The 25,689-nt window shown below is 39.6% G+C and overlaps 1 protein-coding gene and 2 long non-coding RNA genes across 6 annotated transcripts in view; 2 read left to right on the plus strand and 1 right to left on the minus strand.

Annotated features, from left to right (window-relative positions):
• Positions 1 to 14,412: 14,412 nt before the first annotated feature.
• Positions 14,413 to 17,030, minus strand: LOC108504122. Of its 2 annotated transcripts, none has more exons than XR_001877073.1 (5): positions 16,977 to 17,030; positions 16,581 to 16,699; positions 15,625 to 15,736; positions 15,128 to 15,207; positions 14,413 to 14,700 (listed from the first exon to the last, which is right to left on the minus strand). It is a non-coding gene; the product is annotated as an uncharacterized LOC108504122 (long non-coding RNA). The 2 variants fall into 2 exon arrangements; XR_001877135.1 differs by having other exon boundaries at positions 16,539 to 16,699.
• Positions 17,031 to 17,157: 127 nt separating this feature from the next.
• On the plus strand, positions 17,158 to 21,659 carry LOC108510005. 2 transcript variants are annotated; one of them, XR_001872945.1, is made up of 3 exons: positions 17,158 to 17,679; positions 18,485 to 18,545; positions 19,116 to 21,659. It is a non-coding gene; the product is annotated as an uncharacterized LOC108510005 (long non-coding RNA). The 2 variants fall into 2 exon arrangements; XR_001878787.1 differs by having other exon boundaries at positions 17,158 to 17,374.
• A 1,097-nt stretch (positions 21,660 to 22,756) lies between these two features.
• Positions 22,757 to 25,689, plus strand: part of USP46 (ubiquitin specific peptidase 46) — a 36,140-nt gene continuing 33,207 nt past the window's right edge. Inside the window, exons 1-2 of one of the 2 annotated variants that reach the window (XM_017804267.1) lie at positions 22,757 to 23,232; positions 24,181 to 24,302. In XM_017804267.1, coding sequence (XP_017659756.1) covers positions 24,222 to 24,302 — 81 coding nt within the window. In that variant the 5' untranslated portion in view covers positions 22,757 to 23,232; positions 24,181 to 24,221. The remainder of the gene's footprint in view (positions 23,233 to 24,180; positions 24,303 to 25,689) is intronic. The other variant, XM_017804274.1, reaches the window with a different exon arrangement.

The following is a 25,689-nucleotide window of genomic DNA, read 5'->3' on the forward strand; positions in this document are numbered from 1 at the left end:
CTTGCCACTCCTTTTGCTATTGATGTATTTGTAGAAGCACTTCTTTTTATCCCTAACAGAAGTGGCTAGATTGAGTTCAAATTTTGCCTTTGTCTTTCTAATTTTCTTTCTACATGATCTAACTATATTCCTAAATGCAGAAAGGACAGGGGAAAAAACCATCTACCCTCTTGAGAGAGGCACTTTGCAGGCAGAAAAAGGCTTCCTAACCAAAAAACGAGTTCTAGCTTTCCCTTACAAATTCTTCTGGAAGCGCATCTATCCCTACACTAGGGGATCAGCCAGTAAGGCTGGCCCTGCTGAAATAAAACTTCTATGTATTATAGAAAGGAATAGAGCTCCTGCTCAGGGATGGGATAGGCATCAGTCAGTGAGTGGTGAGCAACTGTACTGTGCATCGGTTGTTTCTTCTGAGTTTTAGTCCTTCCCCTCTCCATCTCTCTCTCTTCTTTTTGTATTGTTATTATTGCAATATTTTTTTACAATGATCAAACTGTTCTTAAATCACAAAGGTTACTGGAGATGAGGAGAGGTGAATGAGGGGCTATGTGATACTTAGTTGCCATCTGGGGTTAAGCTATGACAGTAAGACAAATGAGCCCTGATAATAGATTTTTGAATTTGTTTGCTCTAACAGCAAGAACTTCAGAACATATATGTTTGGCCACTCTGATCTTGATGATGGTATTAATATGAAGATGATTCTATGATAAATTAATTGCTTGTTAACAGCTGAATAAAGTATATTTACTGTGGGATATATTACGTATTTTCAATAAATATATAAAATAGATCACTTGGTTCATAAAAAAGGCACATGAGTACAGGAAGATACTCCCTAGAGGTAGCATGTCCTCGCTAGAGGAGGTGTTCCTACTTCCTCTAGGGAGCACAGGGTCAAGAGTTATCTACATATAAGCAAGCAAGGTGAATGTTGTATTGACCTTTGATCTGTGATAGAAGGGATTTGGTTACTCTGCACTGTCCTCCCACAACACAACAAAAAAAAAAAAAAAACACAAAAAAAAAACCAACAACAAAAAAACCCCAAAGCCAAACCAAACCAAACCAAAACAAAAAAAAGAGTTTACCAGCGTAAACTGGTATTCATAAAATTCAGCAGCAATTCCTCTGTTAAGTCTAGTGCTGAGTTACAAAAGCAGTTGTCCTTTGTGACTATTGCTTCAGATGAAGGATCAGAATATTTCCCTCCTCTTCATCCTAGTCATCCTGTGACATCAGTCAAGAAAGCTCACACTGTACTAGTTCTGGGAACAAAAGGAACAGTTCTTTTATTCTAGTGCTGACAACCTGATACCATTCACAAGCACTGCCAATTTAAATTAAGAACATTGAAATGGTACAAGAAGTTTAGGCAGCTTAACTGAATTGGCAGGATTCTTAAAAAGGGCCTCTGGTACCCTGAATTTTTATGCAACTGTAGGAGCTGCTAAACCAGAACAATCGATCACCAGGAACACAAATGCGGATCAACTCTTAACACTCAGTTAAGAGTTCATTTAGATTTTTGTCCTCCATCTAGGTATTCTAGCAGCAAATGCACCCAGGTGTTGTTTTTAAAGTAGAATCATAATTTGAATATCACCAAGCCAACAAGAGAGTTACCAGAAAGCTCACAAACATCCTTAAAAATAGCACAAATAGGCCTATTTTCTAGTAACAAAAGGTCTTGAAGGTGTGATTTTATGACACTTAACATGCAGTTATTTTTGTCTCTCTGCGTTTCAGTATCAGCTGAAAATTATCTTAAGTGTTACAGTATGGTGACAGTAAGTTCCCTGCCCTCATGCTGGAACAAGAAGGAGAGGTCAGTGGTGTTCTTTCCATTTTCTTGCTAAATCTTATATATGTAGGAAAAAATAAGAGGGTAGGCTAGTAGAGTGCTGAACACCAATGGTGAAAGATTATACCCTGATGGTTTTGAAACCTCTTCAAAAATTATTCGGAGAACAAAACATACCTGTATGCTTTTTCCCAGTATGCTGAGAGATTAGATGAGTACAAAACGGTGCATGGGCTGCCTGTCTCAACAAGAAAAGAGTCACCAGGCTCTGGCATAAATCTGCAGTAATTCTAAAATGAGATTGATATGGTTATTACTAGCAACTATTTAGGAAATGTCTCAGCTATCAGGTTTTTTTGAGTTACAAAATAAAGGCAAAGACGAGAAATTCAGTAGTTTTTTCTCCACTCTAATCTTACCAACTCCACATTACCTCAGTGCTGATTATTAACCTTAGTTGTTTTAACAGTGGATTTGGACCCCACACGACCTCACGGAAACCTTCATGCAACCCTCTGGATAATTTTCTTCCCTTGTTCCCTTGCTGTGTGTGAGATTTTCAAAACTGAAAAAGTGAAACCTAGATTTCAAAAAGTAATTTCATAATAATTTAGAGTAATTTGGGGTTTCCCCCCACACACACACACACACTTTGTTGATAATACAATGCAGTGGGTTTTTTTTCAATAGTATGGTTCAGCATTTTGTCACTCGTTTTGTTTTGGTTTTCATTCTTTCAGGCCAACTCAGGATTTAAGTGTTGAAACTGAACAAGGCAAAGTCTCTGCATTATACAAAATACCCTAGATTTAATACACCAACACTTCTTTCACAAGACAAAAAGCCTTTCTGTTACAATTCATTCAGTTTCAGAAGTCTGTATGTAACACTTCACTAGAATTTTATAATTTCTGGGACTTAAGAAAGCTTCTTTCATGTTACCGTGGATAAGAGAAACCTGCTATAAACTATCACTGTGGAAAAAGCATCTCTGTTGCCCTGTACAGAGAACCTAACAGTGAAGATGCCCTGAATAAATGGGTCACACGTACTTCTTTAAACAAAATCACACTGTTGTCAGGTAGCCAAGGTGTCTGGCTGTGCTACAGAGGGTATGAGATAATGGATAACACAAGAAGGAATTAATTTTCTCAATACTGTAAAATCAGTTATTTATAGAAGTATAATAGGGAGACATATTTGCTCCTATTGCTTTACACACAATTCCAGCTACTTAAAGGTTGCAGAAGATCAAAATTATCATTGTGATAAAATACTTAATACTATACATCCTGCACTTCTGCTGAATGCCCAGCACTGTAGAGAACCAGGTCCTTTAGGATATATCCAGATTCCATGGCACAAACTTCTCCACAAAATTAGGTATAAGCAGGTTAATTTGTGTACTGCAAGAAGTCGAAATGCAATTTTATGGTGTTCCTTATAGGTTTATTTAACATGTTCCTCTCTGCTACCACAAGAAGGACTGATTCTATATAAATTACAGTAGATTTTTTTTACACTGCACAGATCACATCCCTTTTGGCTCACTTGTAGATTTGCATCTACAGGGAGAGAACAAAAAATGAACTCCTGAGTGGGGGAACTATACCTTTCTCTTGTTCTACAAGTGTCTGAGAGCATACTTTCACAGGTATGCGATTATAATGAGGCCCCATCCGTTTCCATTACCTCCCCTCCTCACTCCCTAACTCTTTCCTGAAGACATAATGCCCCACAGAAGCTGGGCCTGCTGAGACCCACATTCTTGACTGAGTCCTCTACTTTGTTTTGGGTTACTCTTGGGTAGCCATCCATACTGAGTGCAGATCCCTTCCACATGCATCTTTACATAAGCAAACCTGCTCCAAACAGCTTGGAATCAAAAGCAGAAGGCAAATGGGGTTACTCCTCCTCCAAGCACTGGCTTCAGTAGAGCTATAGCTGAACAAGGAGCCAAGAGTCTCTGATCTCGAATGGCTCTGTTTCTAGTTAGGTAAGCACAGAAATAACACAGTCAATACAACAGATTGCTTTTGAAAACTCAAAGATAATTTTGCTGAATTTGCACACTGCTTTTCTAGGAAGCAGAGGTGATCACCCTTGTTTTTTTCAGCTCTATTAGCAACAATTACCTAAATGAATAACTCATTTTCTGAACAAGCTGCCTGCAAACAGTTTTGGGGGGAAAAATTATACAGGATTAAAAAGGTCAAGTGAGCTTTTAGAGCAACATTACTGAGTTGTTATGTAATATACTTAATCATATAGTTTGTGGTTTAGACATTTTAGTAGATAATGATTTTGAAAAAAGTATATTTCAGACTCATAAACTATCAATCTAAAGACAGTGATAGCCAATGACTTGTACTGAATATCCCACCTCTTGCTACGTTATAGACCAGAAATGTGAGAGGTTTGTGAAATGTTTCTGGTTTTGCTATAAAAATTATCAAACAAGAAGAAAAATTAATTTAGCTCCAATGCAGACTAGACGTACTCAATTTCACAAAATGTCTATATTTTGTTCTATGTTTTGTTCTGTTCTTGCCAAATTTATATCAGCTCTAGATAAGTTTCAAACATCAACTAATTCTCATTTTGACTTAGATTTTCTAAGTCATTATACATCAACACTTCGTTGGTGGAAAGACCACTAAGCTTATGTTGTCACAAACAATATTTAGCATCTCTTTAGCAGGGGTTTTGATTTTTTTCCCCCTTTAGTTAGTGTTTTTAAGGGACTGATGAAATGCATTTCCCATACTAGAGACGTTCATTTAATAGAGTTTATTGAACTACTTCTAATAGCATTTATTGAATTGATCCAAATCAGAGCAACCAAACTGAACTCTCAAAGTTTCTGAACAACGTATGAAACACAAACCACTTCATCTTCCCTTTCTGCTTTTGTTTTTTTGGAACCATTCACACAACCATATCTACACTGTCTTCAGTCCAAGCCAAAAAACTTAAATCAAATTTGTAGAAGCTTTCCAGTTTCAAACTAAAATACAAATTACATCACTGTTGTAGGTGATGGCCATAAACTCTTTGTCACTCATCTCATGGTCCTCCCTCAACCTATTATTTTGTAAGTAGATTTGTTTCATAATTTTAACTCTATGCTCTATCTAGCTTCTGATTGCAATTCATTATATGTTGTTTAAATAGGATTTTCTTTTGCCCCAGTAACGCTACCACAATGACACTAAGGCATGCACATGAAAATCTGAGACTGTCCTTGTATTCTAGACTGAGTCTTCCATAGCATTCTCTGTATGAAACTATTTTTTTCCTAAAAATCTTTATCTAAGTGATTGTTTTGATTTACCTGTTGGCCCTATAGTGTGTTACAGACTATGGGTATGAACTGTCAATAATAACTCTACCTTTAGAGCTGTATTCAATCAAGCAGTTAATTATTACACACGACTAGCTCAGGTTCTTAAAAGAACTGCCTTGCAAGTAACAAAATTTCCTCAAATCAAGCTTCTGCCTTTTAAAATAGTTCATATTTGTGAGACTACTTATGTTTTCTAATGTATTTGATGATACATAGGACATGAACTAAGACTTCTAGAAAGTCTACAACTATGTCTATGGATTCTATATCTCCTTCAGCGCCTACAGGGTAATAAATTGTTTTTTCCTCTTGACTTCATGATATAAGTACAGAATCACATTACAAGGGTTTCTGTGTGGCCAATCCAAATTACCTGGCCAAAGAAAACACACCCTGCCACCTGAAGAGATTAAGGAATACCAGAGATTTTCATTTTAGTACAAGCAGAGGGCTTTTCAAACTATTCAGCACTGGCCAAATTTTGCTCTATTGACATAAACAGTAAAACTCTTCAGAAAGACTGGAAAGAATCCAGTTCTGAATACTTCTGAAAAACCCTACCCTAAAAATCTTTATTTTTAATTATTGCAAAACATGCAATTTATAGACTCCACCATAAGAAATTCTGCCAGACTCTACAGTTTTACTGTGGTTTGTGTTCTGTCTTGACACAAGCCAGGCATGTCTGAAAGTAAATCACCACATGAAAGACAGCTGGAAATATAAGCAAAGAAATGATCCATATGATATTCTTACTTAGAGCTTTGAAATCTGACAACTGAAAATAAGTTACTTGGAAGGAAAAACAATTCCTCTCCACCCCATTTTAATGCAAGAAACATTCAGTTCTGATTTATCTTTCCACAAGAAAATGGCAACAGCATTTTGCACTAGTGAATTTTATGTGAGACCCTCACAAGCAGTCCAACTTGTACTCAAATGTCAAGGCAATAAAAACATATATAAACTATATAAAAATCCAACTGAATAAAAACAAGTCACAGCCTGTAATTACTTTAAAGACTCTAATTACAAATTGCAAGGCATTTTTTCTCTCTGTGCTCACACAAACATGGACAAAATATTGGGAAGATGCTAAATAACCTTAAGGTAGATGCAGTAATAATACAATTACTCTGAAAAAACCAAAAAGTGATGAAATAGAAATAATTCACAATTAAAGTGCAGAAGTTAGAATGGAAGGACAGATCACTTACGTGGAAGAATAAAGATTATAAGTCATAAAGCAAAAAAAAGTTAGAACATGAGAAACTGTATGAGTCAAGCTAGAAACTTGTGACACCCTGCTGAAGAAGATCAAAGATGAGTTCAGGTTAACAGCATGAGGATTAGTGAAAAATGGTATAAATAACTTGACTTTATATAACTTTAGACCTAGGCACCTGGTAGCACAGTACAGAGCAGGAATGGTGAGGTGAGCTACTGAAATAAGAAAAAGGCAAGAGTGAGGACAGTACCTCAAATAATTTTAGACATTAGGTTAACTTCAGAAAGATAACTAAGGGTCATAGAGGGGAGGGGAGGCCTGAGTCTCTGCTGAAGTAAACAAGCATGTTTTAATTGAATTTTGGTGAAATTGACTGAAGACCTACTCCACATTTGCGTTAGTATCTTACAGGTCCTAGTGATCTCCAACTAAGTGCGCACACCTTATTTTTGGAAGTTTTAAAATTAGATTCGAGCAGCCTTTTCAAATTATAATTGATAGCCTTAAGCGAGAGAGAGCTAGGAGAGCAGCTCTTCCATCATTCTACAGTTTACATGGAATGACATCTTCACTTAGTTAATATAAAAATGCAACAATTTTCTAAAAAACCCCACAACATTAAACAGTGGTAGTACCCTATCTATATTTTCTTCCTCATAAAATCAAGTCCTGTCCAACGGGATCTGTTACTAACTAAGTAAGAAATGCTGGTTCTGCTTACGGTTCCTGAAGTGAACAGCAACACAGTAACTTACAGTGTTGTGAAGCAGTTTCAGATACATGGGATATTTAAGAAGGCATGTAATACATTCACTATTTTTCTTTACCTTTTAATTTCATATCTAAACCCTATATTCAAATATGTAGAGAGAGGTCTCATCTGATAACCGAAAATGCATTCAGTTGTCATAATTCTAGTCATGAAGGAAAACCATCAGTCCCTCTCTAATAGCATAAATACAAATACTCAGACTGTCATGGCTTTATGATGAATTCTTGGCATGCTTTCTTTTCCCTAGCAATTTCCAAAGAAGTTAACAAGAAGTTCAAGAAAAGAGTTTATAAAAGTTGTGGACTACACAGTATATAGTGATAAGCTAACTTAATTACAGAAGTATGACAATGGCAGTAATTTTTCATTCCTGCTCACTTCTAAAATATGGCAAAGTATTACAGAGATATGACAATGGCAGAAATTTTTCTCTTCCTGCTCACCACTAAAATATGCTGCCTGTAGACATGCAAGAAAGAAAAACAGAAATTTTTGTGATTTTTAAATATCAGCTTAATACTCTGTAATTGTAAGTATTGATCTGTTATGGAGATAGCTACAAGGCAGAACTAATATTTTTCCATATCTTTAACTTGTGTTTGCTTTGTTTAACCTGTCTAATTTTGTAATTCTTTCAAATCACACACACATATCACATAGCATTTATTAAAAGCAGTTGCGTCTCCATATTCTGTCCATTTAAGAGGGTGGTTTTTTTGTTCAGAACTTCTGAGACACAGTAACAGCAAAATTTGAATAGTATAATAAATCTATTGAGTGTTCACAAATTAGTTAAAGGGAGGAAGCTCCACAAGAAGTGAAAATCGTGGCTCCTGCAGAGGGAGCCTGAGGAGCCTGGAAAGAACATGGCAACCTGAGGAATCTGACATAGAGCTTAGTAGGACCAACCTATAGAAGTACCTTGTGATGTTCGTTCTGCTTTGACTCACAGTAAATTGACACACTGAAAGGTCTCATGTCAAGTTTGGTGAGAGCAGGTGAAATACTGTGAATCAAAACAGATACAGCAATAAAACATAAGTTAGGGAGAAAAACCGGAGGAACAGCATCCCAGTAGCGGTAAAAAAGTCACCCTGTTACTTATTTGTGTAATTAGCTTCCTTTAGCTAACACGTGGTAAAACAGTGCTGGAGAGGAGCCCCAGCAGTTGGAACCATCATTTTCCATCTCAGACCAAGAGGGCAGATGGGACCTAGCTCAGATCAGTGAGACTTCTCAGCCTTAATATGACACAGGTGGGAATCAGACCACATTATTACGTCTACAACACTATAAAGAAAAGATGACCTACAGTTAAGGTACCCAAACCTGGGTTGCTCTCCCTACAATGAGATAATATGAAAACACTGACCTGGTAGCAACTTTTTGCATAAGGCCAAGAATCATTTAAGCTCTGCCATCAATGATACACGAACAAGGAGTTATGAACAACTGAAAGGAATGTGGCTGATATGCCTTCTAATAATTGTACTCATTATGCAGTGTAAGAAGCAGCTTGAATCTGAGAGGGACTTAGTGTCATCTTATAGTTATTGGGGATACTCTTTAATAATTTTCACCTTACTATTATTATAAAAACACATGACGGAGTTAAAATTTTATTGCACACATATGAGTTCTATTATTATACCTTTTTTCTCTTTCCAGCTTTTCTTGATAGCAGGAGTATGACTAGATGAAAATCCCAGATTTCTTGTACAGCAGCAAAAGGGGTTTTTTATTATCTTCTGCTTATTTCTTTTTGTCTTTTTTTTTCTTTTGTGCCACACAACAGAGGACGGAGAGGCCATAAGCTATCTCCAAATTTAAACAGCAAGGTCTACAGCAGGTTTTTTGAGGAAACATATGGATATGTGGAAAAAAAAATCATGGTATGTCACAGCACATCAGCAACTCTAAAAACCTTGTGCTATACTGGACCTGAAATCAGTACCTTTGGTCTGGGTATGTGGAAGAGAAAACATTATTTCTGGAAACACTGCATCCATCTGTGTGGTGTACTTGGCTTTATTTCGTCCTGGTTACTTTACCAGTAAAGTATGTTGTGCGTATTTTATGTTTACACTTCAGAAGAAAAAAACCCTGAAATGATGAGCCTGATAGGATCCATTACTAAAATCCTGAGAACATTACAGTAAGCAGCCTTTTTGAGTAGCTTGCAGAGATTTTCTTCCTGCAGAACTGCTACTGATTTTCTTTCACTTTCCAAATTGCATGAGTCTTCACTTAGCAGAAGAAAGTCTGAAAAGCACTCTGAATCATAGGCCACATACCACCTCTGCTTTGGTGTGCAATATACCACTGAGAAGGAAATAAAACGACCTCACTTGCTACCACACTAAATAAACTAGAGATCTGCATGACCTATTGTCTCCAAATCCAGGTAGTGCTAAAAGCAGAAAGTCCTAGCATCTTTTTCATCCCCTGGTCTTACACACACTGCTCTTCCTAGACCTCTGCCTATTTCCAGTTACTCCTGCTCGGGATTTTAATAAAGTATATTTAAGTTGAAATACACATACTAGAGTTCTCAGTTAAATAACTTTTGTGTGTTACAGTAAACACATACAGTACAATCTGAAGATGGCAAGTCATTGTTGACAGCTTCTATACTTTCCTATCTGAAAAAGTATGAGTATTTTCAGTACTGTAGTGTTCATTATTTATGCATTGAGTCAAAGCTGTAGAACTTAATTATCAGGGCATAGGAGGAAATCTCTGAGCCTTGCATCAAAATCCACTGAACAGAAAAGGTCATCTTTGCAGCAATGAATGTCAGTTCACCTTTACCGAGGTAAGTAAAAGTATCGATGTGTAGAAAAATCCAGTGAGAGTTGCATTTGAAACTGAAAGTAGAAAGTTTAAAAAAAATGTGGCTTATTTAGAGCTGAGACATCACAACCACAAATATAGGATTTTTCCATCTCATAAACTGTAGTTTGGTAGGAAACATCTGCCTGCATTGATCTAAACCAAAATACTCAAGATGCACACACATTGTTTCTTAGGTACAAGTGCATTCAGCCTGTATTCTCACCCTATTTTGCTCTTTCCAAGAGCTCTAGAATGTCAGATATGGCTGTAACATTATGGGAAAGCATGAGTAAAAATAAGGAAGATGCAGGTAACTAACCATAAACTCAAAAGATTAGCTCAGACAACAAGCAGCCATTATTACTATCTCCACCCTTCCTACTGAAGATCAGTAAGTATGACTTATTAATGTAAGGACATAAAGAATCATAGTCATAAACTCTAATATAAATTAATATCTGCATCCAAACTTTGGATTATTAAAAGCATTGCAATACAAACTCCAGAGATCACAAATCTGTGTTACTAAATAGAAATCACACAGGTTCTGGTATTGTCAACCTCCTCAGAACTAAAACTCTTAGGGTATTCTAGACTTTCAAGGTGGTCTCCCAACAACTGTTCCCAATTAAAAAAAAAAGGGAATAAGCATTTTTATGTCTTGCCAGACCCTTGCACAGAATATAATAAAATATTGTTGCATGTAGCCCTGTGTAACGAAAACAGTATAGGGCTAAGCACGTTACTCCCTAAGTACATTTCATTTTTCAGGTTTTTTTTTTATTTTCATTCCTTTGATCACTGAGTCTCATCAGCTGTAACTACTTACCAAAAGGAAGTGAAATAGGAGATATCATGCTTTTCAACTGTCTGCTAGAACATGGAATAAAACCATAGATATGTAAATACCCCCCCTTCTGTCTGACAGTCTTTGGTCTTGATTAATATTTAACATTCTTGCAGATTTAGTCAATGAAAAGCCAAAGCAGCATTCCTAAATTTGCTGTCAATAACCAGAATAAACAGAAATGTACAGATTAAAAGCTATATTATAGATCTCGTCCATCTTTATTTCCCCTCAAACTCTCATATGATCCGTTGTACAAACCATACATACAAAACTCTATAAAATGGCAGGATCTGAGTTCATGTCATTTAGCCTGTAACAAGGCTAGATGACAAAAATCTGTGATGCTGTAAGACAACCAGGTAGCCCTTGACTATTCTCAGGCAAACCTGGCTTTTTTTCTTCTATTAGCCTTCACTTTTCCAATGAGAAACAAAAGGGAAAATTGCAATGTTATAACTCTATTTAGAGAATAGCATTGATACAAACCAGGTTTCTTAGTGAACTGGGCAGCCCCAAGCATACAGTCCCCCAAGGCAGTGGTCAGGGTGAATTTACACCAACAGTTATCAGTTTTAGACATACTTAAAATACCTACACTAATACTAATCCCTTTGTTTTGCTTCACTACTTTAACACGATATATCATAAATTTAATTAGGTGAGTGATGCCTGAACTGATGTATTCATATTTCAAAAAGCCTGTAGATGGAAAAGGAACAAGCCAAAGTTAATTGAGGTGAGATTTCTTATAACTACTCATGAGAAGTTTTAGAACAAAGTACTCTCAAGTGATTTATTGTTCCAACCAGTGTTTCTTCAAAATGAGCCTTCAGCATAGAGTAATGGCCCCGAGTGATAACAAAGTCAAATGTAAAAAATCATAAGACCTATAAATACATGAAATAACTTGATACTTCTTTAATTGAAAATACAATCTCTGCTTGGATTTTGCATTAAACCAATTCAGTTTTTAATGAATAATGCCTAAAGATTGCCTAGTTACCTGAAGAACAAGATAAGTGAAATATTAAGTGCTCACTATTGAGTCCCAAATATACTTTATTTCAGTCTTGATCTCTCTCCAGATGTACTAAAACCACTAAACTTAATCCATTTGTGCTGTGTGAAATCAAAATAGTTGATCATGTCTGGAATGGATTGTCTCTCTCTCCATCAGCCTTTCTGACGAGGTATGTCATAAGGAGAGAACAGCAAAGACTGGACCTTACATGCAACATCATCACTTAGTGGCATGTGGATATTTTATTAAAAGCTGCAGCAAATTAGGTCTTCACTGACACAGCAATTCTGTTGGAAAACTTGTACACCATATTGCCAGTACACTGTGTAAGCCACTAATGTGAAAAAGCTTATCTTCTGTATCAGACAGACTGACACAAAACAAAACTTCATCTGTCAGTGATGGAAAGAAGTAGATCCTAAAACATTTTTATCTTGAACTTCTTGGAATTTAAAATAAATTTCTCCTTTTAAGAAAGGGAGAAAAAAAAGAGAAAGAAAGTAGTGAGCAATGAAACTATTTAACACTACCAGCAACTATCAGCCAAAAAGGGTGCAGTTTAGCTAAACAGATAAAATGTTGCTTAAAGACAGTCTCATGGGCAAAATATAACACACAAAAACACGTATTTCACACTCCCAAACTAAGAACATGTTCCACAGTGCAGCTGTCTTTCAGACACTGCAAGTCATGCCAAATCAAACCAAAAAGTAATAACCCAGCTTAAATTTGTAGGATATTGAAGCAGCAGAAATGCTTAAGTAGCATAATGATAAAAGAACATTAAATCTCTCCAAATTGATCAGAAACAGGAAGTCCGCAAAGGAATTTGCAAGTCCAAGAAAAAAACAAGTATGAAAGGAGCCTTTGAGAATTTGAAGGTGGCATCACAAAAGTCAAATTAATTATTTGTTTCTGNCACAGCTTCCCTCCCAAAAGCTTTTAATGACTAGGAATGAATGAACAAGGACCTGCTTGAAACATTTTAGAAAAAAGATTGTGAATAAGGACCAAGTCATTAGGATTTAATAGTACTTTTTATCACCAACTGCACAGCAGGAAGTTGAAGAATAGTAATGTCTCAAAAAATCTTGACAAGTCCCTGAAGGAGTCAGCACCTAAGCACAGAGCATGACTCAAAGCAGCATTATTTTCAGGCTTCAGATAGGTCCTTCAAGGGCATATTTTTTTGGTTTTAGCATCAAAAAAAAGCAGAACGCTGGCTGCAGATCCCAAAAGATTTCAATTCTGACAAGATCCTTGTGGACAGAGCAGAAGATGGAATTTAATGCCACTTAATGCATGCCAAATAAATCTGGAAAGGATTTCCAACCCTAATTTTAAGATAGCTTCTGATTCCTTCAGAAAGTTCTGGAAGTGTAGGCAGCTCACTGAAAACATCATGCCAAACTATCAAATGTAAACAAACTTACTGGTTAAGGAAAACAAGAATGAACATTTAAAAATTAGTCTATCCTGAATACTATCAATTAATGTTGAACCTGAGAGAAGCAATATTTAGAAGTCCCGTACAGGGCAGATATAAAACCACAATCACATAACGCAAGACCAAATAGACTAAAACCTAGTCCTTGAGCATGACTGCAGGGGACGCAGGTCTATATAACAACTCACAAGACTTGCAGGAAAATGATTCATTGTTTCTCATAGTAGGATCTAGACAGTTGTCAGACAGGTTTAATATAATGAAGAGAAAATGCTCCCGTATACCCTTCAAATTCAGTTTTGTCTTTTAATAAAATGCAAGTCCAGAGAAAAAGAAGCAGACTTAAGTAAGCCTAGCAGGCCACTAACAGAGGAAATCACTACTCACTCTTCAGTGCATGTTTACATAAAGATAACAACTCAATGGGGGATAAATCTGACTCTGTGTGTGTATACATATACATGTTTGGTCCTAAATCCACACTAACTCACTTTCCTGTGTAGGCAGTGGGGAGCACCTGACAGCTACTTCTGACTGTATTTTGTATTTTTGCTTGTGCATTCTAAGGAAAATTGGCTAGTAATACAAAGCATTTAATCATTTTACGTAAAGACCTACCACTGAGGAAAATGTTTTTAATGTTTACTGAGGCATAAGCAACTGAAATACAAGCTTCCAATTGGTCAACAATATTGAACTTGCTCTTCAAGGACTTTCCCGCTGATTGTGCTTTACGTGGAATACTGCAACATTTTCCTTTTTGCTCATTTAAAATATGCAAGTAATGGGATTCTTGCTAACTTGTTCTTTACAGCTTGAGATAATCCTTTTGTAGAGAACATGTAACACATCCAGCCTAATGAAATAACTCAGGAGTTGGTTGGTTGATCTTAGTGCTTTCGTGTTATAAAATAATTCAGAAAACCCAGACATTAAGAATAAAATACTGAGGGCCACTTTCAATGGATTTGTAAATTTAAGATTAATCTTATCAAGTTTGCACACAGCAAGAGAATATTTCTGTGTGGCAGCACAAAAGTGCTTACATCCATGAAACAAAGCCTTCACACAGGAAGTACCTCAACACGAAACCTTCAGAACACACAGACTTCTGGTAGCATACTCACATTTTATTTCAATTGTTCCACAAAGACAGTAATAAATTACAAAAGTTTTTGTTAAGAAACCTGTTTTAACAAATGGTAAAGTTCCTGTTTAAATATGATCATTGAAGACATGTAGTTTTAGACATTGCTTATCTCAATTCCACTTCCAAGATGATACATTGAAGGTGATAAGTGGAGTCATCACATATGAAGTCAGAAATCAGCCATTCAGAAGATCACAAGCTGAGGTTTAATATCAGTTCAAGTCCCTGGCACATTCTAGTTTCCTCCCTGTAAAAGAAGTTCTATTTAATTTGCAGTTGGCATCATGCACACAGGAAAGGGGTGACTGCCCTAAGGTTGAGCTATATGAACCTTCTACATGACACTAACTTTTAAGTCAGAGCAATTTTTCAATACAAATTACTTCCTTTGTACAGGAAGGGATTTTCTTTTCACATACCATTAGTACGGATTCCGTTCCAGAGGACCAGCCTTATTAGAATAAATACATCCAATAACTACCCAAAGCTTTCCTTAGATTTTTTTGCTATTTAGATTGGCTAAATCTATATAAAGTTTTAACAGTTACCACACAGGTTTTCCATTAGTTCAAACTATTTTGTTTTGTTTTCCAGTGAGGAATAAATTAAAACTCCTTTAGCTATAGAAGGCAATGCATTCACTAACATCTGATAATCCTTTTCACATTACATACCTGGAGACCAAACAATTTACAAGAAACTCTTCATTCAAGACATTCATTGCATAGGTTCACAAAGAAACAGATTGAGAAACCTGAAAAAGATTTACACAAAATTGATATTAAGACTCAGATAATATAACCAAATACATTTCAAAATCTTTCTACAAGCTATTAATAAAGTTGATTTAGTAGCTTCATGAAGTTTAGTAGTTTCATAAATGTGTTCCTCCCAAGCATGATCCAAAGAAGGGTTTCAACCTCACCTCTGGGTTTGCAGGAGAACTGTTATACCCCTCTGTGTTGGCCACTTAAGACACTGCCAGACTTAAGAGGGCAAAGCATAAAAGGGGAGTAGATTACACTATATTATATTGGTTTCTTATTAACTAAGATGATCTGAATTTACCATTTACTCAAAAGAGATAATACAATTTGCTTGAAATTTGTGAATTATCAAAGAGCAAGATTTAAAATTATCTGCAATTGTCATTAAACTAGAGCACACTTACCTTCCAGTAGAAGGTATTATTTATTCCTAAGAAGCCCTGAGCATTGCTTCACATTTAGGTCTGATTATCCATGTCTAGAATATTTCTTGCATGACGTTGCTAAGTCGGGCCTCTAAACAACACACAAAAAAACTTAATAAGATTATAGTAAAATTATTAGTGTTTAATTACACTTTCTCAAAGCCACATTATACGGAGTTGCTACTATGTTGGGTTAGACTTTTACAGTAACTTTTTACCAAGTTGCAGAGGTTGTTTACATGAAGCTTATTATCAAATCAAACGTAATCAGTTTTTTAATCTGCCAAGTTGTTTTCATTAGCCTGTTCAAAATACATAAAATGTATTTTTAATATCTTTTAAAATATACTACTAATCAGAAACAATGGAAAATTTATTAAGCCCAAATTCCTTTTTGTGCTGACACTACCCCGAGGCTATAAATGTCCAGAGTAGACTGTCTTCAACAGCAAATTCATTGCTACCCTGTGTCTACTTACAAATATATACACAGCTTGTAACAAGTTATACGCAGAGCTCAACCAAGAGGTATCAAAAGACACTGTTACAGATGCACTAGAAGACTGGAAAGAAAGCCCAAGCAATCAGGGACTTCTTTGTTTGAAGCCATTATCATTAGAGTCTAAGTGCCTACAGCATTTAATACTCTAAACACTGCAGAGTCTAAGTGTAATATTCTTGATGCACCCTATAAAAATACAAAACCACTCCAGTGAATTCAGATTCAGGGTTTGTGCAGCTCAATACCTGCAATTCAAAGAACAGAAGGGTGCAAATGCACACAAACACTTTCTTGTCTCAGAGATACAGGGCAGCATCCCCATAAATAAGTTTGTCTTTAAAAAGCGTCGGGATATAAAGCCTATTGAGGTCAGAAGCCTTTTCTAACCAACCCGAGGCTGCAGGAGAGCGGATGAGGTCCGTGTGCCGCTCACCCATGGGCGTCCAAATGCGTGGCCACACACCTCCAGCGCTTCCCCGGGCCCAGATCCGCCGCGCCCGGCCTCCTGCCCGCCGGGGACATTGTAAGGACTCGCCGGTACCTCGGGACACACTGCGGAGGGAGAGAAGCGTCAGCCTGGGACAGTGAGGGGGCCGCGGAGAGGGAGAGAGGGGCCGCTTGTGCCTCACGACAGGATGCAGGGCGGAGAGGAGGGCTCCGCACTGGGTTTTTGTGAGGGAGAGCTGCTCTATCCCCCTGTGTTGACTCGCCGGAGCACTGCCAAGCTCCGAGAGGGCAAGATGTGAAGGGAAGGTGGTGCAGGTCCCGCACCCGCCTGCTCCCCTCCCCCAGCCCGTCCTTGCGGAGCGAGCGGCCATCGCGGCCTTACCGCGCCGGAGGCCTGCACGGAAAGAGAAAGCGCCGCTCCCCACGTGGCCTTAAATATCGCCCCGCGCTCCCGCGAGACCCCGCGCGGCGCACACCTCCGCGGTCTATTGGCGGGGCCGACGCGCGTGACCCCGCGCGCCGCGGGGCGGCGCCGGTGAAGCCGCAGCTCGGAGCCCCCGAGGGCAGAGCGCCCCGCGGGGGCGGGGTGAGGGGGCCGCCCGCTTCCGCCTCTGCGAGGAGCGCTCCGGTCGCTCAGCCGCGCTCCCCACGGCGCTCAGTCGGGCGAAGCCCTAACGGGTCATAACGGGGCTTTCGTCGGGACGTGATCGTCCGCCCCTGCCCGGGCCGAGCTCTGCGTGCTCGGAGGTCTCTTAGCACAGGAAAACAAAAGCGTGTTCGGTGAGAAGTAGCAGCTGTGTAGCGGTTTTGAGGCAATAAATACGGCTGATCTCTGTCTAAACTCCCGTCTAAGCCCTGCTTAGGAGGCTTAAGAGCTGTCTGTGAGGATGGCGAGGTAAAGCCTCGAGCCTCGCTAATGCCCCTGTCAGAGCAGAAGCAGCTCTCTCCGGGGCTGCAGGTCACGGGTGACACGGTGGCACCAGGCCTGTCCTGCAAGGCAGCGCTCAGCGTGGGTGCAGAGGACTGCTGCTCTGCCCCAGCTAAAATGGGCTGCCTGGCTGGGGATGCTGCTGAGAGGGCTTGGGGTGAGTATGAGCAGATGAGCATGAACTGGGAATTAGTAATTTGTAACACAGAGACTTCATATAGAATGATAGAATATACTGAATTGGAAAGGACCCATCAGGATCATCAAGTCCAACCCCTGACCTTGCGCAGAACACCCCAAGAATCACACTGTGTGCCTCAGAGCCTTGTCCAAACCAAATTGAATGAAAGTCCCTGCTTCACAAAAAAGTGTATGTATTGCTGGAAAAGGTGTATATATTGATGATAATTCATAGATTCCTGTCTTGGTGAGAAACCAAGATGTCGTGGCTCACACAGAGTTCCTATCAGCACAGCTCCTCTAAGTGTGTGGAAAGAAAGTAACAGACGGCCCACTATCTTTAATCCGGACCCTGCATTTAAACTACCCTCAGCAGATCTAAACCAACATGATTCATCCTGAAACAAACAGTCACATAGTTGCAACCAAGGGATGGTTCTAGAAATTGTTTCTTACAGCGTCTAGTTACTTCTGTCTAATTCTTGATACTAGAAACATTGTTGCAGTTGTAGTCCCTGTGCCCTTTATTGTCGGGAGGTCAGGATTCAAAAGTTGTCTCAGGACTCCAGGTAAATCAGTCTCTGGAGATGAATTTGTGAGACACATAGTTCAAGGTTGTTTCAAGTGGGGTTCTCTGCAACGACCATTTTGTACAGTCAGATACCTGAATCAGATTAGTACTTTTTTGTAATGTAGCAAAAAAAAAAAATGGTATTCAACCTTTAAATTTTTACCATTTGTGTCAGTGGGATTTATGTCAAGTTTAGTTTCTTCTTTTCCAGTACAGAATGTAAACTGACACTTCTGTTAGCACAGCAAACCAGTGATCAGTATCCATGCCAGGTGAGCATTTTAATCATTCACGTAATCCTACACCTTTTTCTTGCCCTGTACAAGCTTTCTTCTGTCTTCCCCATACAAACTTTGCATTGTTTGCCTTCTCTCTGGTTCCATGAAGCTTACTTTTGTGTCTGATAGTGGCATAACTTCAAGAGGAGGAATGCAGAGGCTATCTGACCTGTCTGTCCTTTTCTAAACCCTCTATGTAGAGTAAATTACTGTCCTAGCAAGAGGCAGATGTGGATTTGTCAACTAGTATAATGTTTTCACTAGCAAAAAAGATAAGCAAGATTCAGAGATCAATTTAATGCAAAGTTTTATTTGCTGTGCTTTATCTTTAGAATCCCAACAAGTCATGCTGTCACCAAAATATGAAGCTTTACAGTATTTTCAATTAAGAGCAATATTTTCTCAGATAATTTGAAAATATTGGTTAGAGATTGCTTCGAAGATAACAGTCTTAAAGAAGAATAGTGATTCCAAAGTTGTGTTGCTTTTTTGGTTGTAGACTCCCCACATCTTCTGTGGATTTCCATGAATTTTTCATGGACTACAGCTCCCTCTTACCTTTAGAATTTCAGGTGCAAATGGAGTAGTTTCCATGGACCTGCTACAAGCCATGCACTACAGACTCAATCCATGGACTGCAAGTACTAAAGCTCCCAGTCTGTTCTGCAGTGGGGGCCAAGCTTCATGGAAAATCCTCCCTCGTGCTTGTGTCTACATATTTGCCATCCTATTAAAGATATATTGCTATTTTTAGTAGAACATAATTTAAAATGAGATACAAAATATATATTAAAAAAAATTTTAAAATTCTAAAGCTACATTGTCAGCACTGAAAGTATTTCTGATATTTGAATTATCTTTTAATGCTTATTATATATTTTCCAATCTTGCAGAAAACCTTAGTGTTGTTTTAACTGCCTTTTCAATTGAAATGGTCTTTTAATTGGCTGGAAATATATCCTAAGTTTGATTCTGTTCCAAACACTTGTTCAGCAAAACAACTGATGATTACCCATTTCTGGAACTGAGCTTATTACAAGAAAAACATCAGTGAACCCTCTGTGGAATTTTTCAAGATTTTTGGAGAGGAAATGCAATATCCTCTTTGTAGTACAGAGTGAGCAGATATTCTAGTCCCAGATTTGTTACCAACTTTGCAGTGTAACTTTGGACAAGTCACTAAATTTTTGCTTCCTGTTTTTTTGCTTTGTAAAGGAAGCTAATATTAACATGCCATCAAATATTTTGACAAGTTTGAGTGAATGCTTGCAAAGTCCTCTGAGAAAGTCAGATGGAAAATATTATGGAAGTCCATGCCTCTGCTAGCCAAAGAGGATATTTACAGTAGATTCTTATTCTATGTAGCAAAATAAAAATGCTGAAGTATATAGCCAGATGAGACCAAGATGGATCTAAAATTAAATGCAGAAGAATTTTTTTTTACCTTTCAACAGAAATTATATAACCACTCTTAGGTTATAAATAGTCCTTTGTTTTCCTTCTCTTTGTCTAACACTCGGAAGAAACACAGGGTTAGTTGTTTGTTATGAAGATACAGTGCAATGCTTTAGAGTGGAAACAATTGTGCACTGTTCTTTATTCATGCAGTTCCTATAACGTTTGTAAGTACCATTTGTTGCATTGCTTAGCACTTTTTTTATCTTCAAAAAGCTACAGAAATAAAGTTTCTAGTTTTGGAAATTACAACAGCAGAAGAAAACAAAAACACACACCAGTCCATTTCAAGCCTGAATGTTTCTTTCTTCTTTCCTGGTTTGATATGTGACTGAAGAACAAAAAAGACAGTCCCAAACTCTTGTCAAACTGACACATAAACACTCATATATCATTTCCTATTTTTATTATTAATCCTAAGAAATAAGACATTAAATGTGTCCCCCTTTAAATTAAAGTATTTATATTACCATTAAGGAAAACAATACTGAATTCTTCACAGAATGATGTGTGTGTTTACAAATATTTCCTTCAACAACCAGTACTGCTTAACTAGTAGCAGTTTAATTTCATGTTAAAAAAAAAAAAGAAAGCTTTAACAAACAGAAACGACCTGAAAATTTAGTCTGAAGTCAAGTAATTGGCATCAGTCAGAAAGCAGAATTATAAGAATATCACCTTTTCCTTACTTTTTTTTCTTACTTTGTATGATTTCTCTCGTGTTCGTATTATGGAAATAATATCCTTGACCTTTAAATACATGTGACGCAAATGGCTTTATTAGACACTGCATTTTGTTTCATTTAAATTTTTAATCACCTTTCGAACCCACTCATTTGCTCCATAACTTTCCACTGAGAGCAAGTGTGATTCTCTACAGTAAATTGGAATAAATTGGCTGCAGCAAAGAATACATGATTAGGCTTCAGAAATAAAAGGAATCACAGTTTAAAAACCAGGTACAGTGCAGTACTGTCCAATCTCTGCAGGCTATTTAGAAATGCACTGGAGACTGATCAAGCCTTGACTGCTTCAGAACTGAGGCCAAAGGTGACCAGTCCTGAAGTGACACTTCAGCGTAACTTCCATTTCCCACAGCTATGCTGAGAAAACCTGTCATATTACATGTAATCCAACCCTCTGACTTTAAGCAAATTAAACACTTGGGATCAAACACACATATAATGTAAAATTATTAATTTAACAGATTATACCAAAGATTGGCTTTTTTCTCAGCGTTATGTTATTTGATGGCTCTTTTGTGTAGTGATTTGTGGATTTATGTAGCAGTTTAGTGATCCTGATGACTTCACTCTGTTAAGTCTGAAAATCTTTCTCTATTCTGTATTTCAAATGTCTGTAGTGATTTAATGTAACTAATCCAACTGACTGAGGAAAGAAAGTTCTCTCTCCATGACAACTGACTGTATTTTGGGTTTCTTTGCTGAAGCTGTCAACAGGAGACCAACTAATGCCAAATTTGATACCATTTCTATAAAGTAGGCACTTGTCTACAAGGAGCTGGATTGGGGCCACTTACCTAAAGTTATTCTAGGGCAGGAATTTATCTTTAGATGCTACTGCTGATGCCAGATTTTTATTAGCAATCTTCTAATTAGTAAGACCTTCTCTTGAAATAAAAATACAATTACTGACTCCAGAAGGTTTCCTGTAAATAAAGCCTGTGATGCAAAGCTCTTATAAGCTGAAGTTATTATATTCATCATGTAGTAAAAAGTATAGCCAAGCATAAGCATGCCATACTTCAGGTGTTGTTAAGAGCAGAGATGCCTGTAGAAACATTAGCAGTTCTCTCTCTTCATTTGAGTGATTACCTCAGCATAGCAGAGGAACAATAAACAGGCCTTAAGCTTCTGCTGAAAACAGCAATAATTGCTAAGGAAAAGGGGAATTCTAAGATGAGGATTCCCCTAGCTGAACTCCGTTCTTGCTTCTCTCAGAGATTTACTGTGTGACCTCAAGTTAGCTATTTAACAACCTTGTGCCTATTATCCTGTGTGTAAACTTAATACATTCATTCTGCTCTACCTTGGAGAAAGACATGGACCTCGACTTGCTTGTGTTTGAAGGGAAACTGAGATTATTGCATTAACGGTGCCATATGTTGTGAACTTGTGAGTGAGCACTAGGACATGTGGTGTGGACACGGTCCCAAAGCAGCATTTGTGAAGATAAATGTTATCTGCATGAATGGCAATACAAAGCAACAACTGTGGGCAGTAAATTACATTCCAGCCTACTGTTCTGGGGTTTGCAAGTGCTTGGGCTCCTGTGTAACTCTAATCAGGTGGAGAGAGCATGTCCCAAAGCACAATGCTGTCGTCACTGCCACACATTCATGTCCTCCAGCCTGCACTCTGCCTTCCTGTCCTTCGCCCTACTACCTGCAGGTATTATTTTGTACGCATTGAGGCCCGAGTTTTGCAGCCTCGTGGCCATTCCAGGCCCGGCGACTGAGGCACCAGGAGCCCCTCGGAGCGCCCGTGCGGAGGGGCGGCAGGCGCAGCCCCCCCCGCGCCCCCTCGGCCCCGCAGCACATTGGCTGCGGCGGCGGCCGCCCCGCCGGGGGTGCCCCGCGCCGGGCACTGCCTCTGACCTTCACTTCCCTTCCCTTCCCTTCCTTCCCCGGCGCTGTCAGAGCCGATCAGCGGGCGCGGCGCTGCGATGGAGCGGCGAGCGGCAGCGGCTTCCCTTCCCTTCCCTTCCTTCCCCGGCGCTGTCAGAGCCGATCAGCGGGCGCGGCGCTGCGATGGAGCGGCGAGCGGCAGCGGCGGCCGCCAGGAGGGGAGAAAGAGGAGGAGGAGGAGGAAGGGAGAGATTAGCGCGGTGCTGGCTGGCGCAGAGACGCGGCTGAGCGCTCCAGCGGGAGCCCGGGGCCCTGCGGACCGTGCGAGAGGCAGAGGCGGAAGGAGCGGAGATGCGGCCGCTCTCCCCGCGTTGCTGAAGCTCCCGGTGACCCGCCCGGGGGAGGGAGGCCGGGAAGGTCCGTCCTTCTCACTGCTCTGCGGGCACAAAGGGTGCCTGTGCAGTCCCCTCCTCTTGGTTTTACCCAGCCCCGGAGCAGGAGCCGCCGCCGCCCCCTATCCCTTCCTGCGCTCTTCCCACCATGAGCGGGGCTGTTTTCACCTTATAAAGATGGCGGTGTGGGATCGCTGCAACCTTTAGACTAATGACTGTCAGAAACATCGCCTCCATCTGTAATATGGTGAGTGCTGGCGGGGGCCGGGCGGCACGGCAGCCCCGAGGGGGCCGACCGAGGGGGGCTGCCCCAGGAGCGCGGCCAAACGGAGGGACCCTGTCCCTTGCCCCCGTGGCGGGGGAGCCGGGCAGGCTGCGCCGGGACGTGCCTGGGGTGGAGTTGGCCGATGGAGAGTGACGATGTCCAGAGGACTTTTCCCGGCGCAAGCCGGGGCATGGGCCGGGGAGGGACGGAGATGCAGAGCCGGTGCGGGGTCGCCCGGAGCGGGATGCGTTGCAGACGGAGCCGTGGCCCACCCTCTCTTCTCCTGCGCTTCCTTCTGCCTTTCCTCCTGCCTTAATAATCCTGCGAAAGGACCCAAGTTGGGTTGGGAATCCACATTAAATCAGTGACCCCGTTTAACCCTCTCAGGCAGGCACCCTATGGTCTCATGGGGCCAAGAGCTCCCCAGGTTACACAAAAAACGAATAACACCCCTTTGGATCCAAATGCTCTGGATCTGTTCTAGAAAGTCTTAGCTTAAGAGCTGACAGGGTTTAACTTGCACTGCGTGCCACTCAAAGAGGACTGCTGTTTGTTAAGTACTCTTCAATCACTTAGCTTTCTCTAGAGCAGACTAGGCAATTAGGAAAGAATAAGGAAACATTAATATTTTTGTTTGTTATGTTCAGACTTTCTCGTACTTTCCATCCCTTGAGAGGTTGCTTTCTGCACTGTGCTTGGGTTTCATTTTAATCCTAACAAACTTTGAGCATCTGGTTGGGTTTAGGTTTTTGAAAATTCTTGATGGGAAGAGGAGGAGCTCAAACTTTGTTAAAGGTTTATTAATACAGTAAAACAGTAGCAAACTCACAAAAGAACTGGTTGTTTGCAAGCACCCCAATGCAAACAGAAGAGAAGCCTGTTTCTGTACATTTTTTTGTTTTAGTCTGTATTTTTCCCCCTTATTTCCAGGTTCTTCAAGAGCAGCTACACGCAGTTGCCAGCTTCCCTCCATGTGGTGCCCCAGCATGCCTTGTGCTGGTGATGCCACACATACCATTCATCTGCCCTGGAGAATGGAGCCTACCTCTAGGGTAAGGCAACAGGCACAGCCCCAGAGGCCTGGCTCCCGTGGGGTCAGCAGCAGTGGTCTGGGGGAGGGAGTGCAGATTGCAAGCCTGCTCCCCCTCCCAAATGTCCACACTTCTACTTAAATGGGTTTGCTCTTTCATTTCTAACCAGATGCCTGGGACATCCCATGCATAGTTTTGACTTAAGCCTCAGTCCTTCCTTTGAAATGCCTACTCTGAAATGCAGACAGGAAGAGTTGGTTCTGGGGTTAAAAAAAAAAATTAATACAACATCCAGATTTGGGGTAAAATAATCTGGATTCTCATATTTCTTCACCAACAGTAAGTAGTTTTTTGAACTTTTCGTCGTTCTTAATGATTACCAGTCCAATGGGTGAGGACACTGAAAAGAGAGGTTTAGGAAACAGTACAGGACTGAGGAGAAAACCTGGGCACACTTACCTTCCTTCTGAGGCAGGCTCCAGTTTTTACTGCTGATTAATGGTCAATGTGATGCCCTGCAAACTGTATAAAAGAGCACCGCATGAAGGGGAGCTGGAGACTCATAGGTGGTTGTAAGACATTAACATTGGCATAAAGTACTAGGAACTCCATGGTTTTTTCATGTGCTTCAGACAGATGCACTTGTATGCAGTATGCTTCTCTCAAAGACTGAACCGATTCATAGCAAAACTGATGAGGTTGTTCTAATGGTGTGCTGCTCAGCTGTCATTGCCAGTATGTCTTGCAAAAGTAGCATCTGAGAAATGGAGAGACTGAAGGGAAGAATGAGAGCCTCAGGCAGAAAAGAACTCATACTTCAAGGCAATTCTAGCTCGTGGTACTTTGACAGAAGGTGAAGTTGTTCTAATGATAATGATGTTTTTAGGCTACATATTCCTTTGGGTCTGTGTACTTAGCTTTTAAAGATGCTATGTTGTGTTGGTCACATTTAGTCTATTCTGGATAACCCACAGGGATTGGAAGTTCTTTTAGGCAAAAAGTGGAGATTTTCAGACTGCTACAGAAATTTTGGGCTGTAAGAGAAATAGAAATTCATGGAAGTATTGACAACACTGCATTTGGCTTGTCCAAAAATGTGTCCAGTTAGGTCAGGTGGTTTGTAGGAGGAGCTACAACCACCTTCCAGAAAGCTAGAGGTATAAAAGTAAACCTTTTGCCTGTATAAAACCTGAATATTTGCAGTGCTAGTTTGATTTAGGGCATCTGTGGAAATCTATCATACAAAGATTTTAATTCCCAGACCTTGTTGCTGCACTATAATATAGTACTTGAAAAACTGAGCTATTACAGTTTGTGGACTAAGAAATGGCTGTATAATTCTTAGGTAATATAATATATATATAATATATATATAAAATTAAAATATATATAATATTATATATTTTTG

This window comes from Lepidothrix coronata, unplaced genomic scaffold (assembly GCF_001604755.1).
Source record: "Lepidothrix coronata isolate B3197 unplaced genomic scaffold, Lepidothrix_coronata-1.0 Scaffold0, whole genome shotgun sequence".
Lineage (NCBI taxonomy): Eukaryota > Metazoa > Chordata > Aves > Passeriformes > Pipridae > Lepidothrix > Lepidothrix coronata.